Genomic DNA, 20,000 nt, shown 5'->3' with positions numbered 1-20,000 from the left:
TATTTCTACTGTTTATAATTTGACATTGGATTTTTGAATCATTTTGAAACATAAACAACATGACTGCAAGATATTTCTTATTTCATGCCACAAATCACAAATGGCTATTCAGATAAAGGAAGTTAGCTAATAAAATAAACATTGCTTGTACTCTTTATGATTTTTGAATTTGGAGCTGTTAGAAGTGAGCAGGGAGTCGAAGAGACAGAAATTGGCTATAAAATCCAAGGCAGAATCCACTAAAGCAGAAACAAAAAGGAAAATGCAAGCTGCTCAGAAATTTTCCAGGAAGGTTCATGTCAGAGCCATCAAAGCAAAAATGCCAAAGTAATGTGCGAATGAACCAAAGTAATGTGTAAATAACTAGATGAACCATCTGTGGCTGTGAAGTGAACACCAGTAAGGTTGTAAATACTGTATAGAGTAGGCTAACCCATGTGGTTCCTGTGGATGTCAACACAAGTTGTAATTACTGTAGTGACTAAATAACAGTGACTGAAACAAACATAGTGATTCATTTGGATGAATGGGGTATGTATTTATGTCAACTCTGTTGGTCATTTTTACATTCTTTAAACACAAACATCTTTAAATGGTGCTTTTTTTTTGCTAATTTTTGCATGTTCAATTGCTGAAAAACCAGGACCTGCGGCCCCCAGACCCCCGGCTTATTTTCAGTCTTTTTCATCAAGTTCAAATCACATGCCTGAAATAATAAAGTTTGTAAAGTGAAAACAATGTAAATATGAATAATAGGTTGTAGCCTCTAGCCTCCCTAGTACAGGTTTGTACACTTTGAAGTGATATACAGTGGCGTTTCTTAACCATGGCACGCCCTAGAGGGCTGCCAAAAATATGTTTCTCAACTATGAGCCACAGTGGTACTCTTGTTCAGTGTTAAGTTTGTTGACTAAAAATATTTTTCTTATTCACCTCATTTGTGTTAATTTTGACAGCAGTTTTTAATTTAGTTAGTCACAGTCTCTTAATGAAAATGTCTTTTAATTTGTAATATTTTAGACAGCGGCTGGGAGAGGCTCCAGCACCCCCCACGACCCCGAAAGGGACAAGCGGTAGAAAATGGATGGATGGATGGATATTTTGGACATCTAAATTGATTTAGTTTTAGTCTACTTTTACTCAACGAAATTCCTCAACATTTTAGTTGACTAAAATGAGTCAATTTTGTCACCCAAAATATTAAGTATAAAGATAACATAGCCGTGAAGTTGTCTTGAAACCACTTTTAGTACGGTTTATTGTAGATCAGCTCAAAAACTAAATTCACAGCAAGACCTGTTTTAGTCAGGGGAAAATAGTTTGTTGATGATAACTAAGACAAAAATGTTTTTAGTCAACAAAATTAACACTGCTTGTAATACACTTTTCCACCACTTGTGGCAGTAATGACACTCTTCAACAAGAAGTCTAGACCTAGTCATAGGGAAGTTTCTTAAGCGCAAAAATGATGACTAAAGTTGTAAAGCTGTAATTTTATTGACAGTTAATCAAACATTTATGTAAACTATTTATTTATTAATTTAGTTAGGATGTTTATTTTAACAATACATATTTATATGTAAATGTCTTTTTGATAAGTTTTTCTGCTTTCATAATAATTTACTAAGGTTTAAACTAAGTAGGTTGGATATCATTTTTGAATATGATTAAAATCAAGAGTAACATTACTAATTCAGTGTTAATATTTGAGTGGGCCCTTAGGCCCCTTTTTTGTAGTGGAAAAGTTGGGCCCCGAAGTCAAAAAGGTTAAGAACCCCTGCTATGCAGTACTGTAACATAATAACGGGGTGGATATATCAATTATCTCTTTAATACAACAAAACACATTGCTGTCCTCTGTATGGGCTGCTCTGCCAACACACACACACAGAAGTCCGTTTGGTGGCCTCACAAATGATCAGAAATCACAAAAATCCTTAACTTTAACAATTAAATTGCTACAATAATAAACATAAAAAAAAAGTAAAATCCCCTCACATTAAAGAAGGAGCTGAAGAGAAAGGAGCAGACGGGGGGAGAACAAAGGGGGCTGAACGAGAGAGCGCTCTTCTTCGCTGTGAAACAAGTCTGCTTTGGCATCTTTTTCCAGAAAAGTCCAGTCTCATCACAATTAAAACTTGCTCAAGTACAAAGCCCGCTTGGTCGATTCTTAAGTCTTTTTTTCAACACTTTAACAAATTGAGGCATTCGTAAATCGAGGTTCCGCTGTAGTTTGGTCTTTGGGATGAAGCTAACTTGATGTTGTGACGTGACAGAAGGAAGACGGTTGGGGTTCGGAGGAGGACCAATCGGAGGAGGACAAAGAAAACGAGCCAGAGGACGAGGATGAGGATGAAGATGGAGGGGGTTGGATCACGCCCAGCAACATCCACCAGGTGAAGATGGACACATCTGATTGGACGAAAGCGGCCGAGATCAAAGTGGGATGTGTGACCACCGACTTTGCCATGCAGGTCAGTCGTGGTACCGCGGCAACCAGAGCCACAAAACAAGCACGTGACTCGTGGACGTAATTTTTAAAAAATGTATTTTTTACCGTGTAGAACGTTCTGATCCAGATGGGCCTTCATGTTGTGTCCATCAACGGAATGTTGATCACACAGACCAGGAATTTCATCCTGAGGTGTCACGCCTGCTTCCAGTGAGTACCTGCTGTGGTCAGACAGCACTGCTTTACACTTGTTGGCCACTAGAGGCGCTGTGAGGTTACGTTCCCGGAGATAAATGGTAAATGGGTTATACTTGTATAGCGCCTTTCTACCTTCAAGCTACTTTTAAAGCGCTTTAACACTATTTCCACATTCACACACTGATGGCGGGTGCTGGCAATAATTTTGTACAGATGCTGACAACGAGGGTTGCACAATAAACAACATACGATATAAATGATATATATTTGGCCTAGCTGTCAGTACTATCGCCACATCGTGATCATTAGGGATGTGTACCGAATTGCGTCGTTACTACCGGGTATCGATTCACGTGAAAACAAACGTTGCCATATTTCAGTACCTTTGTTGCACGTGACGTCACATCCAGTTTTGTTCTTATCTGTACTGTAAAGTTCAAATTTGAATGACAATAAAAAGGAAGTCTAAGTCTAAGTTGCGGACTAAACACGGGCTCCAGGAAACAATCAGGCAAGCAGCACTCAGGCGAGCTCCCGCTCAGTAAAGTTGCAATTTTTAACACCAACAAAGCTTGGTAGAAAACGCTCAATTGTAAAGCAAGGTGACTCTTCCAAAAAGTGCTAGCTTGATGCTAACTTACATTTTATTTGCCATAGACAGGCTACTCTTAGCATTAGCGATTTTACACGGCAATTTCAACACCTCCAAATTTGGTAATAAACTACAACTAAGATGACTCTTACAATCAAACATCTGGTGTGTAATAAGCACAATACAGTATAAATACTTTGTAGGGCTCAACATAACACATTCAGCTTCATAGAAGAAGCTACTTCCTTGTTCATTAACATACAGTAGATAGTTTATACCAGGGGTGTCCAAACCTTTTGCTTTTTGAAGTTTGGCCGGGGGACGAAAGCCCACTGCATGTAAAGTAACAATATTTATAGCCTATACATATATATGTCCACATATTATATTAATATATTATATATAATTAATATTATCATTGGTTATTAAGAGTATCGGAAAGTTCAACTCCTACCTTGTTTACTTCCGTGACGACCTCCTTAAAGTTTTGTAATCAAGCAGCTAAAACGTGGCAAACACATGCATTTAAATGGGTGTAATTTATTTTTATTTAATTTTAATTTTTTAATAAGATGTTTTTAATTTTTTAAAATTATTTAATATTGCTTAGACATTTTTAAAATATTCACAAAGTTCAGTGATCAGGTTAGTGTGACCATTTGTTGACTTTTTGTCGGTTGCATTTTTTTTGCGCCATGATTGGGTCATTTGGATTGGGTCACATGAATAAATGCTGTGCTGTATCGAATTCAACGCACAATTAATGGTAATTGACCTGTTTTTCTCACGTTGTCCACAATATGGTGGCAACGTCGTAGTATTAAGATGTTCAGATATTTCAAACTAATTTGGAAACACCCCACAGGCCAAATTACTTCTTCAACTCATGGAGTCTCTCAGGTGTCTTTCACGGGCCAAACTGAAAATGCTGGCGTTCTGCCATCTAATGGTTTATAAGTGCAACTGCATTGCAAATGAGACTCAAATGTCTTAAAACAAAATCTAACTAGACAGCTCAGTTGTCGTAATCCACTCATTTTTAAATGTTACATAAAAAAATGTAATGTTATTAGTATCAGTTCAAATGTGAATGGTAGCCATTCCTAGTGATAATGCACGTTGATGACTAGGGTTGGGTATCGTTTGAATTCGAACGATTCCGATTCTTTGTTTCGATTCCGATTCCTGACTATTCTCGGTTCCGATTGTTCTTGTACCATGCCGGGATCAATGTGTTTGACAGGTAGTCCCTGGAAGGTGGTATGTATTTTGGGTTGAGAGTTTTCACCATATCCCTGCAAACATAAACAAACATGTAATTGCTGTTACTGTTTAGCCCAGCATCAATTAGCTTAGCTCTAACGTTATTGCTTAACTAACCTAAATGTTGGAGATTCCACCTCTGAAAAGGGATGCAGTCTTTTGACTTATGTGTGCAGTGACCTTTCTGTGGCACTCTTCCATCTGTGGCACCGACATCTTCCCCATTGCCGCTACGGTGAACGGAGTACGCTGAGCACATCACGGAGCCTGGCTAGCAGGTTGTAAATTGTCTATGAAAAAATATGCGGGCTAATTTGTTAGCTGCCTCAACGTTGGCGCAAAACACATTATTTATTGCATATATATTGTTTTACTTACCGGATTCGGACTGCAGTGCAGGCTGGGCGTCGAAGCCAGAGGAGGACGGTCGGCGCAGCGCGTTGAAGACAAGACACGCATTTATTTGTACTCCATGAACTCGGAGGTGCTTCATCATGTTCGACGTGCACCCTCCTAAGCACGAAATAGTCCTGTCGCACGTGTTACATTTCGCCGATATTTCATTTTTTTTAGTAAAATAAAGCCACACTTTCGACCGCCGACGCCCGCTATCCATGCTTGACTGACTCGCTCGGCTACATAGGCTCGGCTATGCTAACACTTCCGGCGGTGGGCGCTTCTTCGTTGGTGTTCAGCGGCTTCTTCTTCCGGTCGGCGGACTTATTCTTTTTTTCCGGTCGGCGGACTGGGTATCGAAACCGGGAGTCGAAATTTAAACTTTTGAACGATTCCGGGAGAATCGGAAAGTTAGTCCCGGTTCCAATCGATACTCGATACCCAACCCTATCGATGACACATCCTCGCTGTCTCCTGCAAAATTGACCGCGACTAGCGAACCATTCATTCATTTGTTTTTTGTCCAAAACATGCATCAGATTAAATTCAACTTGGATTGAAAAAATGTATAAACCGTTTCACATGAATAAAAGTGTGAGTAGGGCTCCAATTTGTCCCGGGTGTTGACATGAACTGTATAAAAAAAAAAGATTGTACAAATTGTCATACTGTATGATTTTTAAAAAAAAATTGTTTTGATGCACGCCAGGACCACCAGCAACATGAACAAAGAGTTTTGTCCAAAGTGCGGCAACAAAACGCTGAAGAAGATCGCCGTGACAGTCAGCGAGGACGGCCACATGCACATGCACTTCTCCAAAAACCCCAAAGTGCTCAACCATCGTGGCCTCAGAGTGAGTACATACGCACGTATAGCTCGGTTGGTAGAGTGGCCGTGCCAGCAACTTGAGTTTTCCAGGTTCGATCCCCGCTTCCGCCATCCTAGTCACTGTTGTTGTGTCCTTGGGCAAGACACTTTACCCACCTGCTCCCAGTGCCACCTACACTGGTTTAAATGTACCGGTAACTTAGATATTGGGTTTCACAATGTAAAGTGCTTTGAGTCACTAGAGAAAAAGCGCTATATAAATATCGTTCACTTCACTTCACATTCTTGTATTTGTTACCTTCTTGAGACCTGAGAAAAATGCTTACCTCTTTAGGACCACCCTTTCTCGATATATAAAGATTTGTATTTACAACATTAATAATAATAAACTATGCAAATATAAAAAAGCTTGTGAAAAATGAGTTGGAATTTCACAAGAAAAACTTTAGAATTTTGGCAGTATTATAATAAAAGTCGTCATTTTACTCAAGCTAAGTCAAAATTTTACAAGAAAAACTGAATATTTGTGCAATATTATGATAAAAGTTAGAATTTTACAAGAAAACCTTAAAATGTTGGCAATTTTATGAAAAGTCATTTTACTCAACCAAAGTCACAATTTTATAAGAAAACTTTTGGCAATATAATAATCGGGATTTTACTCTGAAAAAATTGACAAAAGTCATAATTTCTCAAAAAATGTCACTATTTTACAAAAACAACAAAAAAGCTGGCAGTATTGTGATACAAGTCAGAATTTTATGACAAATGTCACCATTTTGCAATAAAAAGTAATAATTTTACATAAAGTAATTTTTACGAGAAAATATTGCAATATTACAGAAACAGGATATGAGAAAATGTTCCCAATTTTATAAGAAAAAAGTCGACGCATTGTGAGAAGACTGCTTTTAGTATAAAAAAAAATGGTGATATGTTTTTTGTTTCTAATTTTTTTTTAATCTTCAATATTTACTTCAAGTTACTTCTCGCTGTACATATTTATTTTATTTTTTTCATTCATTTTGGCCAAAGGGGGCGCATTTCAATTTCTTACACACACTTATTACATATGTTGGCCAGAGGGGGAGCACTTCAATTTCTTACACACTTGTTATTTCATATGTTGACCACAAGGGGAGCACTTTTAAAACTGATACAGTCAATTTGAAAAATCCCTCCTTTTTGGGACCACCCTAATTTTGATATATTTCACCACCAGGGGTGCAAATGAGACATTCTCTATTAGATGCAATGATTTTCCGTATTGGGACCGTGATTTATGTCCTAACTTGTTCACACCTCCTCATATGGAAGCTACTTTTCCTTGTTGATGTCTCAAGAAGGGTAGAAATACAAGAACACGCACATACTAACATGCTAATCCAAAATAATTGTATTTGTGCCGCTGTAGTACTCGCTGCCGTTGCCAGAGGGAGGCAAACACGGCAGCAACCCCCAGCTGACGGAGGATCAGCGCTTCCCTCAGCAGCGTTTGTCGCGGAAGGCGCGTCAGAAGACCAACGTGTTTGACGAGAGCTACATAGCCGGAGCCTCGCCCTTCTGCGAGAACGACGTGTACAGCCGAGCCGCCAACCTGAACATCCGAGACACTCAGTGTGGGGCGGGCCGGCGGCGCGCCAACCCAAACTGCGCCCGCAGGAAGTTTGTCAAGAAGTAGGAAGCCCCTCGCCCACAATAACTATAAGCATAACAATAAAAGGATAAGATATTCACTCACCCTCTTTGATTTATTCACCGTAAAAATATACCAATCATAATGAAGCCAATAACCGTCCTTCCAACTTGTTGAAAAACAGGCTCACAGTTCTGGTTTCCATGACAACGCTTCATCCAGTTGCTCCATGTCTTCCTCGGGCGTCTGCTCGGGGATTTCAGCGCTCTTGTCCGTCTCAGTCTCTCCAGGAACGGACTTTGCGGACACGGGATCCGGGTCGCTCGTAGGTTCTGGCGACAGGGAGTCCGACGTGGCACCGCTCTGCTCCGCGTTGAAGTCCGCTTCCGGCGGCAACACGAATCCCAGCGGCTCCAGCAGCTCTTCCAGGTCCACTCGGCCCAAACGTTCCGACGCGTGCAGCTGGGAGACCGGAACGCCTGCACGCAAAACGGAAAAAGTAGGAGAGAGCTGATGTAGTTTGAAGCAGGAGTGTCCACACTTTGCACACCGAGGGCCACACGCTGTAAAATCTAAGCATGCAGGGTTATTTTGATGTTTTTCATTTTCAAAACCAATCCAATAAATCTGTCTTTTTTTACCTTTAGGGCGCCTGTCTCAGTCATAAAAATGTTCAAGTATATATAAAAATGTTCACGGCTTAAATCTCGAGACTAACTTCAGATTTGTCAATATTATACACTTTTTGTTATAGAGAACCTGTTTTTATGGCAAAAACTAAATATTTCAAAGTAGAATATTTGATGTGAAGTAATGGCCGCTTTAATAGGTCAAATATGCCATTACAACTTTGATTTAGCCTCATTCTTTTTTTTAAAATATAATTCTGAGGCATCTAAAAGAGCCCAACTCATAAGTGGTAAAATAAGTTTACTTTTGTTGTTGTTGTTTTTTTCCTTTTAAGTCTTTCGATCGACTTCAGATCCATCCACCGATTTATATAAGTTTTTATTTATGGCAAACGCACAAAATATGCAGTGCTTCCCCCACATTCATTTATTTGTGGCGGCCCGCCACGAAAGAATTAAGGCCGCCACAAAAATGTTTTCTTTTTATTTTTTATTTTTGTCCTGTCCAGCTTCTCAGGCAAATCATATAGTTGATGTAGATGCCCATATCGGCTGTTCAGATGTACTTTACAAAAGAGAAGTGTAGGATCAAGATTTTTGGAGCTCTTTGTTCAGTGGATCAGGGGCCGTACTTATCAAGCTTCTTAGAGTGCCATTTTACACTTAAGTCCTGAGAATTTGCGAAATGTAGTCCTACTCTCAAACTTAAGAATAAAAGCTTTTTATCAACGTTCTTAAGTCTAAGAATCACTCCTACTCTCCGCGATATTTAAGAGACCTTCAGAGGGGTCTTAAGTGGTTAGGAGTTGCCAGCAGGGGATGGCACTGAGGCGAGAGAGACGTGCGCGAACGTTCAGGGAACGGAACAATGTTTTGGTTTTTTTTGATGACGAGCAGCTGATCAAACGGTATCGTTTAGACAGAGCGGATATTATTTTTGTCACAGATTTAATACTTTTCGATTCCTTGTTGATTTCTGCATGTGTCTGCAGTGGGCTAGTATATATAGAGCCACCAACACCAGTTTCAAATTAGCTGCCTAATTAATGAATTGGAAAGAAAATGTTTATGACAGTAGCGTATGTGTGTGGCCGTGAGGTGAGTGACGTCAGTGAGTGTGTGGGCGATAGAAGAGAGGGAGCGGTAGCGTGAGTGCCGGCGGGGACTAGTTTGTTTTGTATTATTTTGTAGTTTATTGTCAAAATATACACTCCCATTGTCCACTTAAATATTTCCAAGATATTTCTTTATTCTTAGACAACGGATTCCATTCCGTGATTGGTCATTTCTATGGACACAGAAATGACGTCACCTAAAATTCCGTTTACGGCACATAGTAATGTCGTAATTCAGCTCTGAGTGTAACACTTAAGATTCAGTCCTACACTTGGCTGAAAGTGTGAGTAAGACGCTTGATAACTAACTTTTAAGTGCAGCTTTCAGCGAAGAATGTATTTACTCTTAAGTCAACTCTTAGCAGACTTCTTAGGAGTAATTCTAAGAAGCTTGATAAGTACGGCCCCAGATGTTTGATGAAGCTTTGTGTCTACCACCACTACTGTTTTCTGTTTATTTGTTACTGACTGTGGCAGGACACCTCTGCCTCTGTTTCACTTTATGTTGCTGGTAAATAATATGGTTTTAGTAGTAGGCTAAAGTTAAATTATTTAGTATGCACTAATTAAAAGGGGCAGAGCTTTAAGAGACATTTTAGCTTTTATAAGATTTTTTTTTTTTTTAACCACAATTAATAAATATATTTCAGTGAATAACTTTTTGTTCAAATCTGTATATAAATATGTACATAAAGTGTTGTAATTATATTGTAAAATGGATGGATGGACGTTTAGAACAAAACTGTTATTATTAATTAGTAAGTATACATTTTTTGAGCCTTTTTAGAGAAAATCATATCATTGTAATAAATTATGCAAATTACTTGATGTCATGGTGACCACGCCCATAGCCACGCCCCCACCGCCACAGGTATCTTGGCAGTTTATGGGAAACACTGATATGCAAAAAAATTTCAGAAATATTTCAAAGGGGAATATTCATAAAAATATTGATTTGGATGCATACATTTTTTTTAAACAATTACTTTTTTAATTGCACTAAAATTCTTAGCCATCCAAAAGGGTCCAAATCATAAAAGGGTTAAAAGAAAAAAATATTTATTTTAACTTATTTTTAACACTTAAGTCTCTCGATCAGCAACCAATACATTTAGCTAATCGACATTAGTAAAATGTGGCATAATTACTTAGTAAACCATCTTGCAAGAAGCATAAACAAGAGAAACCTAAAGCGTAGGACTCGTCGATTGCCATTTGAAGTTCCTTGGAGTAGGATTCTGATTTTTGGTGCGTATCTGGCAACCTCAGTCAGGGAAAGTGGGAGGGGACTACAGGATTTTGACCGTGAATTTCCCCCAGGGATCAATAAAGTAATTTCTATTCTATTCTAGTACCATTTCTGGTCACATTACTACATATGCAGTGTTTCCCACACATTCATTTATTTGTGGCGGCCCGCCACGAAAGAATTACGTCCGCCACAAATTAAAAAAAATAAAATAAAATAATTATATTAAAAAAAATAAAACTTTTTTTTTTTTTTTTGTCCTGTCCAGCTTCTCATGCAAATCATATAGTTGATGTAGATGCCCATATAGGCTGTTCAGATTTACTTTACAAAAGAGAAGTGTAGGATACTTCTCTTGTTGCCTTATTTGTATTTGACCACTACTGTTTTCTGTTTATTTGTTACTGACTGTGGCAGGACACCTCTGCCTCTGTTTCACTTTATGTTGCTGGTAAATAATATGGTTGTAGTAGTAGGCTAAAGTTAAATTATTTAGTATGCACTAATATAAGGGGCAAAGCTTTAAGAGACATTTTAGCTTTTATATTTTATAAGATATATTTTTTGTAAGAACCACAATTAATAAATATATTTCAGTGAATAACTTATTGTTCAAATCTGTATATAAATATGTACATAAAGTGTTGTAATTATATTGTAAAATGGATGGATGGATGGACGTTTAAAACAAAACTGTTATTAATTAGTAAGTATACATTTTTTGAGCCTTTTTAGAGAAAATCATATCATTGTAGTAAATTATGCAAATTACTCGATGATGTCATGGTGACTACGCCCATAGCCACGCCCCCACCGCCACAGGTATCTTGGCAGTTTATGGGAAACACTGATATGGCACCTTTAATTTCTCTAAATCAACTTCAGATCTATCCATCAAATTTTTATATTACTGTTTTGTATTTTGTTTGTTATGCCTTTTTTTGTCATTCTTTATTAAGGCAATATTCCATCGATCCATTTTCTACCGCTTGTCCCTTTCGGGGTCGCTGGAGCCAATCTCAGCTGCATTCGGGCGGTAGGCAATATTTTCCAAGAAAAATATTTCAAAGTAATTGTTGATGTGAAGTAATTGGAACCCTCTATAGGTCAATAACTCATAAGAACATTGATTTTGATTCACTATTTTTTTGAGTAATGACAGTTTAAAAGAAAAAAAAATGCCTGCATGGCAGTTTTTTGTTAAATGTAATCTTTTTGCTCTTTTATTCCACTGTTTTTTACTGTAATAGTATTTTAGAATGTGCCGCGGGCTGCACTTTGGACAGCCCTGGTTTAAAGTGTTTCACACATCAACATATTTTTGTGTGTTGTGTGCTAACCGAGGACCAGCGCCATCTGCTGGGGAGGGAAGAGCGTCTTCAGGCATTGGTTGATGAAGGGCAGAAGGTCGCGGGCGTAGACGCGGCACATGTGCGTGAAGAGTTCCCGCTCGCGCTCGCTGAAGGCCGACTCCTCTGCGCGATGGAACGCCACCAGCTGCTGTGTCACCTGACAGGAAGAGAGATGCAGGGGTAGGTCATTTCTTTCTGCCCATTGACGCAGACATCTTACCGTGCGGAGAGCGTCCTGCAGGCGGGCGGTGACGTGGCGGGCGAGGCCGAGGGGGCAGCAAAGGCGGAGCTCGTTGAAGGAAGTCAGGATGTTGTTGAGGAAGCGGGCCAAAGGGTGGAAGTCCAGGAGGCTCATGGGGGGCTGCAGCGCTCCAGGCTGGACCCCGAGGGCGGACGGCGGGGCAGTCCCACCCAGCACAGAGGGCAACGCCACCAGGGTGTACGCGTTCATGTCCTCTTGGAACTGCTCCACCGCCTCCCACGTGGCTTTCTGGAACGCCTCGGCCGCCACCTTCTGGAACACGGTCGCCAGCTGCCCGCGGAAGTCCGCGCCCACTCGGCTAAAGGACAGGCCGAAGTACATGCACTGACCCAGCAGGGAGTCCAGGCGCCCTCCGACTCCGCGCTGCAGGTCCCGCTCCAAAGTCTCCAGGAAGTCGGACACCTTCTGAAGCACCCAGCCGTGGAAGATGGCCGCCTCGTTCACCGCCGCCCGGCCCGGCGGCGGTTCCTCGTCGTTGTCGTCGTCGTCGGAGAAGATGGCGCGGTACTGCGTGATGATGTCGAAGAGGTGCACCCTGCACGCCTCCACTGTCTTGCTGGCGTGCGTGTAGGGATCGTCGTCGGGGATGGCGTCCAGCACGGAGCGCAGCCAGGCGCCGCGGGCCTGCAGGAACTTGACGCGGAGCTCCGCCTCCGTGAAGACGTCCATGCGGCGCAGGTAGCCCACCACTCTGAGGCACGCGGGGAGCTGCGCGTTGCTTCGCAGCTGCTGCAACAGACCCACCAGCATCAGCTGGGCCGACTGCCGCACCTCCCGCACGATGCCCTGCACACACCACGGACACTTTCACAATGGAATGGTCACGAGATCACAGCGGGGGAAGGAGCGGAATGTCACCTGGATGACAGGAAGCGTGGCGTGCTTCTTCTCCAGCCTCCTGACGTAGGCGGCCAGCTCCAGCGCCTCCTCGTAGTACGCGTTCCGAACACACGTGTCCATGAGCTGGGGGATCTCCAGGATCTCCAAGATCTCCGTGTGTCGGTTCAGCGTCAGGCTGTTCATGCGGCGACTGGCCGCCTTCTGCTCCGCCTCCTTCACGAACACCCTGCAAGCACATCATGGTGTCACTTGACAGACCGCTGGGAAGCAGGAAGTACACTGTCAGAATAACTTTATCTAAGTTATCCAGTGTTTCCCATAAACTGCCAAGATACCTGTGGCGGTGGGGGCGTGGTTATGGGCGTGGTCACCATGACATCATCGAATAATTTGCATAATTTACTACAATGATATGATTTTCTCTAAAAAGGCTAAAAAAAATGTATACTTACTAATTCATAATAACAGTTTTGTTTTAAACGTCCATCCATCCATCCATTTTACAATATAATTACAACACTTTATGTACATATTTATATACAGATTTGAACAATAAGTTATTCACTGAAATATATTTATTAATTGTGGTTCTTACAAAAAATATATCTTATAAAATATAAAAGCTAAAATGTCTCTTAAAGCTCTGCCCCTTTAATTAGTGCATACTAAATAATTGAACTTTAGCCTACTACTACAACCATATTATTTACCAGCAACATAAAGTGAAACAGAGGCAGAGGTGTCCTGCCACAGTCAGTAACAAATAAACAGAAAACAGTAGTGGTCAAATACAAATAAGGCAACAAGAGAAGTATCCTACACTTCTCTTTTGTAAAGTAAATCTGAACAGCCTATATGGGCATCTACATCAACTATATGATTTGCCTGAGAAGCTGGACAGGACAAAAAAAATATATATATATATTTTTTTTATTTAAATTTATTTGTGGCGGACGTAATTCTTTCGTGGCGGGCCGCCACAAATAAATGAATGTGTGGGAAACACTGTTATCACAAAAACTTTGGGTTGAAATGAATTCCTGGCAAGAAGACAAAAGCTGTCTTTGAAACCTACCAAGAACAAGGCTTGTAAAACTCCACAGTGTAGGGGGGGAAGCAACATGAAGGTGTTTCTGTTTCTTTCATGTATTGTAATCAACAGAAAGATATTGTTTTAACCCAAGGACTCCAAAGCGGAGAGAATGCAGGATCTGCCCAAGTTCCAGACAACCTCTTTTTGAACCTCCTTTTTAACTGTTTTACGAGCCTCTTTTTGAACTGTTTTACGAACCTCTTTTTTGAACCGACCTTTTCTGTGAACTGTTTACGACATTTTCTGTGAACTGTTTACGACCCTCGTCCTTTAGAAACAGCTGTGGCCATGTGGTCAGGGAAGGTCCAAATAAAAGAAGGAGGCGTGCAATCTTTTGGCAGAGCGTGCTGAGACACTGTGCAAGGGTACAGTGTCCATGCGTCTCTCCTCAAATTGAGCCAAATGTAATTCTGTCTCTGTTTAATTCTTTGCTTCTTGTCCTGTTTAATAGATGTAATCAGTGTTTGAACCTGACATACACAACAAACATAACTGACCAGGTGTGCGTCACTATTTCTTTGGCAAAAACAAAGTGTCCTCTGAGGACTTTCGAAGGTGTTTCTCCATTGAGGGCTGCACGCTAAAAAGTCAATCATGTGAAGGCCGTTTTGATATTTTTCATTTTCAAAACAAACAAAAAATTTCTCTGTCATAAAAAAAGGTAAAATAATAATTAAATGACTATATCAATTACTATAATTTATTCATTAATATCTAAATAATAAAATAATCCATATTATTATATAATGCTTATATGTCTATCACCGAGGTCCACATCGCAGTTATGGCTGCCCTCGGAAAGCCGCTTGAAACTGTTAATCATATAAATGTGTTGAGATTCACCTCATTATTATACAATTGCATATGATTTTTTTTTTTTTTTTACATGCACTGTAAAATAAGTACATTTTAAAAATTCTGTAAAAAAAACCTGACATCTCAGTCGCCACAATTTAATCGTGAAATTCACGGTGGTTTCAACAGCTTGTTACTGTAAACGAAAAAAACGGTACTACAGTTTATTTTTTTTATAGTAAAAATTCAGACATCTGAGCTGCCAGTCTTTTATAGTAAAATCTATTGCCATTTGTACAGTGTACCATTTGATGGATAACTTGAAATTATACGTTTGATTGATTGATTGATTGAAACATTTATTAGTAGATTGCACAGTACAGTACATATTCCGTACAATTGACCACTAAATGGTAACACCAGAATACGTTTTTCAACTTGTTTAAGTCGGGGTCCACGTAAATCAATTCATGGTAAAACACAAGCGCCCAACGTTTGTTTGATGTTTGTTATTTTGACTAAAAAAAGTTTGAAATATATGAAAATATTAAAGTTGAAAAGATATGCAATTGAATAAATTTTTTTCTGTCAAAATAAAAAGAATGAATACATTTAGTTAAAAAAAAAGAGAAAATACTTTTATTTCAAGGCTTTTGCAGGCTTTGGGTCTGTCCATACAATACGTTTAAAAAATGGTTATGTTTTATACACTTTTTGTCAAAAAGGCAAAAACACAAAATATGTAATAGTTTTCAATAATTAGGTCAATAATTAATAACACCATTAATTTTTAATTTTATTATTGGGGATCCAAAAAAGGCTCCACTGAAAATAAGTCAAACACTTAAGTTTCAACATTTAAGTCCGCAGACTAACTTCAGATCTATCTGTCGATTGTACGTTTTTATTACTTTTTTAAATTACTTTTTGTTAGTTTTTATTACAACTAATTTGAAAAAGTATTCCCTTTATGTCAATTTTTTTAAATTTTATATGGCAACCACACAAAATAATAAATATTTTCACAAAAAAGATTTCAAAGTGGAATATTTGGATGTGGAGTAATTGTAGCCTTGAAGAGGTCAATAATTCACATCACTATGATTTTGATTCATTATTACTTTTTGAGCAATTACAAATGTTTTAATTTAAAAATACTGGTTTTTTTTATAAGGCAACCTCAAACTACACAAAATATTACAATATTTTTCCAAAAAATATTTCAAAGTGGAATATTTGGATGTGGAGTAATTGTAGCCTTGAAAAGGTCAATAATTCATAACACTATTGATTTTTATTTATTATTACTTTTTGAGCAATTACAAATGTTTTAATTTAAAAACACTGTTTTTTTATATGGCAACCACACAAAATATTTTTCCAAAAAATATTTCAAAAGTGGAATATTTGGATGCGGAGTAACTGTAGCCCTGAATAGATCAATAATTCATAACACTATTGATTTTGATTCGTTATTACTTTTTGAGCTATTACAAATGTTTTAATTTAAAAACACTGTTTTTTTTTATATCGCAACCACACAAAATATTAAAATATTTTTCTAAAAAATATTTCAAAGTGGAATATTTAGATGTGGAGTAATTGTAGCCTTGAATAGGTCAATAATTCATAACACTATGATTTTGATTCATTATTACTTTTTGAGCAATTACAAATGTTTTAATTTAAAAACACTTAGTTTTTTTATATGGCAACCACACAAAATATTAAAATATTTTTCCAAAAAAATATTTCAAAGTGGAATATTTGGATGTGGAGTAATTGTAGCCTTAAATAGGTCAATAATTCATAACACTATGGATTTTGATTAATTGTTACTTTTTGAGCAATCACACATGTTTTAATTTAAAAACACTGTTTTTTTTTTATATCGCAACCACACAAAATATTAAAATATATTTCCGAAAAATATTTAAAAGGGGAATATTTAGATGTGGAGTAATTGTAGCCTTGAATAGGTCAATTATTCAAAACACTCTTGATTTTGATTCATTATTACTTTTTGAGCAATTACAAATGTTTTATTTTAAAAACACTTTTTTTTATATGACAACCACACAAAATATTAAAGTATTTTTCCAAAAAAATATTTCAAAGTGGAATATTTGGATGTGGAGTAATTGTAGCCTTAAATAGGTCAATAATTCATAACACTATTGATTTTGATTCATTATTACTTTTTAAGCAATTACAAATGTTTTAATTTAAAAACACTTTTTTTTATATATATAGCAACCACACAAAATGTTTTTCCAAAAAACATTTAAAAAGTGGAATATTTGGATGTGGAGTAACTGTAGCCCTGAATAGATCAGTAATTCATAACACTATTGATTTTGATTCGTTATTACTTTTTGAGCAATTACAAATGTTATAATTTAAAAACACTGTTTTTTTATATGGCAACCACACAAAATATAAAAATATTTTTCCCAAAAAATATTTCAAAGTGGAATATTTGGATGTGGAGTATTTGTAGCCTTGAAGAGGTCAATAATTCATAACACTATTGATTTTGATTTATTATGACTTTTTGAGCAATTACAAATGTTTTAATGTAAAAACAGTATTAACAACATTTTCTTGTTACATTTAACCTGTTTGCTCTTTTATTCCACGTTTTGTGGTTTCTTCAAAAATAGTATTTTTGCCCTACTTTGGAGCCGTGGTTGAGGTGAAAGCTCGCACCTGCATCGCTGTCCAAAGGCGGGCAGCTTGTCCAGGAGGCGGGACACGCTGGACTCGACGCGGCCAAAGTCTCGGTAGATGTGCTCGGTGCAGTCGGCGGTCCTGATGAAGGTCTGGTAGTTGGAGAAGGCCAATTCCCGGGTCTGCTGCAGTATGTGGGCCCGCTCCTCCGCCAGGCGCTCCTCTTCTCGGCTCAGCTTGTCCACGCCGAAGGAGCTGAGCTCGGACAAGTAGGCCGCCAAGTCCGGCTTGTCCCTCCAGCTGTCCGGGAAACAATCCTGGAAAATGGAGGCTAAAATACTCTCGTCCTCCACGTCGACCGCGGCCATACTGGACGGCTTTTTTGTCCCTAACTAAAAGTGTCGTTTTGACCGCATACACGGTCGAGAATACAGCGTGGAAATAATACTAAGAATAAAACGTACAAAAATGTCTTAAAACAAACTATTTTCTTTTTCCGCCTTCTCAGACTGCTGCCTTCTTCTTCTCTCACTGGACGCACACTAGCACTCAAGACTAGTGACACATAATGGACGAAACAGGTATTGTCATTGAACAACAACCACACCAGCTGTCAAAACAGGGGGTGTCAAACTCATTTTAGATGAAGTGAAGTGAATTATATTTATATAGCACTTTTCTCTACTGACTCAAAGCAATTTACATTGTGAAGCCCAATCTGTAAGTTACAATTTTAAACCAGTGTGGGTGGCACTGGCAGAAGGTGGGTAAAGTGTCTTGCCCAAGGACACAATGGCAGTGACCAGGATGGCAGAAGCGGGAATCGAACCTGAAACCCTCAAGTTGCTGGCACGGCCACTCTACCAACCGAGCTAGCTATACCGCCCAGGTGCCACATGGAGAATAATCCACTCCCAAGTGGGCTGGACTGGTAAAATAACGGCATTAGGGCTGCAACTAACAACTAATTTGAGAATCGATTAATCAGTCGATTATTACTTCGATTAATATATTAATAATCGGATAAAAGAGACAAACTACATTTCTATCCTTTCCAGTATTTTATTGGGGGGGAAAAACAGCACACTGGCACCATACTTATTTTGATTAATGTTTCTCAGCTGTTTGTAAATGTTGCAGTTTATAAATAAAGGTTTATAATTTTTTTTTTTTAAAAGTAGCCTCTGCGCATGCGCATAGCATAGATCCAACGAATCGATGACTAAATTAATCGCCAACTATTTTTATAATCCATTTTAATTGATTTAATCGATTAGTTGTTGCAGCCCTACACGGCATGATAACTTAAAAATAAAGACAACTTCAGATGGTTTTCTTTGTTTAAAAATAGACCAAGCACATTCTGAAAATGTACAAATCATAATGTTGTTGTTTTTTTTCACACTTACATATTGTGGTTAATTGTATTCTATCTTTATTTGTTGTTATTTATACTTTCTGGATAAATGATGTGCTAATGTTCATCAGTTAACTCATTGGTGTTCATTTTCCATCTATCAAGAAAAAAAAATGATATCAAAATCAAATTATAGGATGTTATTTATGTAGTTTGCTCATTTTCCTCGACTGGTGCACTAACATCATGTGGTTTATTTGTTTTGCATCTACAAAGATACAAATAATTGCTCTTGCAACATCTAGTGGACACATTTAGAAGAGCGGTTTCTTTCCTTCAAAAATTTCAGCTCATTTTTATACTTAGCAAACTCATCCCGCGGGCCGGATAAAAACTGTTCGCGGGCCTGATCCGGCCTGCGGGCCTTACGTTTGACATCCCTGTGTTAAAACATTATTATTTGTTTTATATTTATGTATCATCTATATTTGTGTTTATATATTTAGTTAGGACTTGTTAACTTGCTCGCGTAATTTGGAGTTTGGGGAATTTTATTCATATGAATGAACATTCTATTTCTTGGATGTGAAAGAACAATAACATCCAAAAATAGTTCAATTCTCTTTTTATATTTCATTTAACAACAATTTCGCTCCCGAGATAAACAGAAACCCCAAAACAGACCGAAACGAATATTTGTCATATTCTGACACCGGAAATTATATTTTCAAAGTAAAAGCGGGGAAAGTTACTTCGGTTAAAATTTATTTGGAGCACTACTACACATAGATTATTTTAGACATGGCAAAACAAAAACTAATATCTTAAGAAATCTGATGAAAGTGGAGGTGAAAAAAATATCGTATTTTTCTTACAGGCTAGTCTGCAAGCTTGTCTTTAAAATGGATACTTCCGGTTTCGGAATATCTAATTTATCCGTTTTGTCCATTTTTCAATTTCTGTTGATATGTGCGTAGATATTTCCGTAGATTTCAGTCGTTGTTGTTCCATGTCTAAAATAATTTCTGTGCGGGCACATGGGTACTGTCACGCCAAATTTCTTCCCCCTACAAACACCCCCCCCCCACCCATTTACTTCCGGGGTCATTTCCTCCTCCGTAATTTTCTCTTACGTCAGCACTTCGGCTTTTTATGCTCGCTTTTACTTTGAAAATACAACCTCCGGTATCTGGTCTGGTTTTCCGTTCTTGTTTACTGCAGGATTTTATTTTGTGTTTAATTAAATATAAAACCAAACCATTTTTGGATGTA

The 20,000-nt window shown here is 38.3% G+C and overlaps 2 protein-coding genes across 2 annotated transcripts in view; one reads left to right on the top strand and one right to left on the bottom strand.

Annotated features, from left to right (window-relative positions):
• The window catches only part of LOC133630792 (RNA-binding protein NOB1-like), a 16,810-nt gene extending 9,323 nt beyond the window's left edge, over nucleotides 1-7,487 (top strand). The window contains exons 7-10 of the mRNA XM_062022536.1: nucleotides 2,277-2,474; nucleotides 2,565-2,662; nucleotides 5,611-5,755; nucleotides 7,145-7,487. Coding sequence (XP_061878520.1) covers nucleotides 2,277-2,474; nucleotides 2,565-2,662; nucleotides 5,611-5,755; nucleotides 7,145-7,411 — 708 coding nt within the window. The 3' untranslated portion in view covers nucleotides 7,412-7,487. The remainder of the gene's footprint in view (nucleotides 1-2,276; nucleotides 2,475-2,564; nucleotides 2,663-5,610; nucleotides 5,756-7,144) is intronic.
• Nucleotides 7,468-17,930, bottom strand: LOC133630786 (conserved oligomeric Golgi complex subunit 8-like). The gene is made up of 5 exons (XM_062022524.1): nucleotides 17,411-17,930; nucleotides 12,832-13,039; nucleotides 11,932-12,759; nucleotides 11,700-11,868; nucleotides 7,468-7,845 (listed from the first exon to the last, which is right to left on the bottom strand). The coding sequence occupies exons 1-5, from the start codon at nucleotides 17,737-17,739 to the stop codon at nucleotides 7,553-7,555; spliced, it is 1,827 nt and encodes a 608-aa protein (XP_061878508.1). The 5' UTR covers nucleotides 17,740-17,930; the 3' UTR covers nucleotides 7,468-7,552.
• Between the last annotated feature and the right edge of the window lie 2,070 nt (nucleotides 17,931-20,000).

The sequence above is a fragment of the Entelurus aequoreus genome, linkage group LG02 (genome assembly GCF_033978785.1).
Source record: "Entelurus aequoreus isolate RoL-2023_Sb linkage group LG02, RoL_Eaeq_v1.1, whole genome shotgun sequence".
Taxonomy (NCBI): domain Eukaryota; kingdom Metazoa; phylum Chordata; class Actinopteri; order Syngnathiformes; family Syngnathidae; genus Entelurus; species Entelurus aequoreus.
Note: the sequence above shows the minus strand (reverse complement) of the source record. Positions and strands in the feature narration are given on the sequence as shown.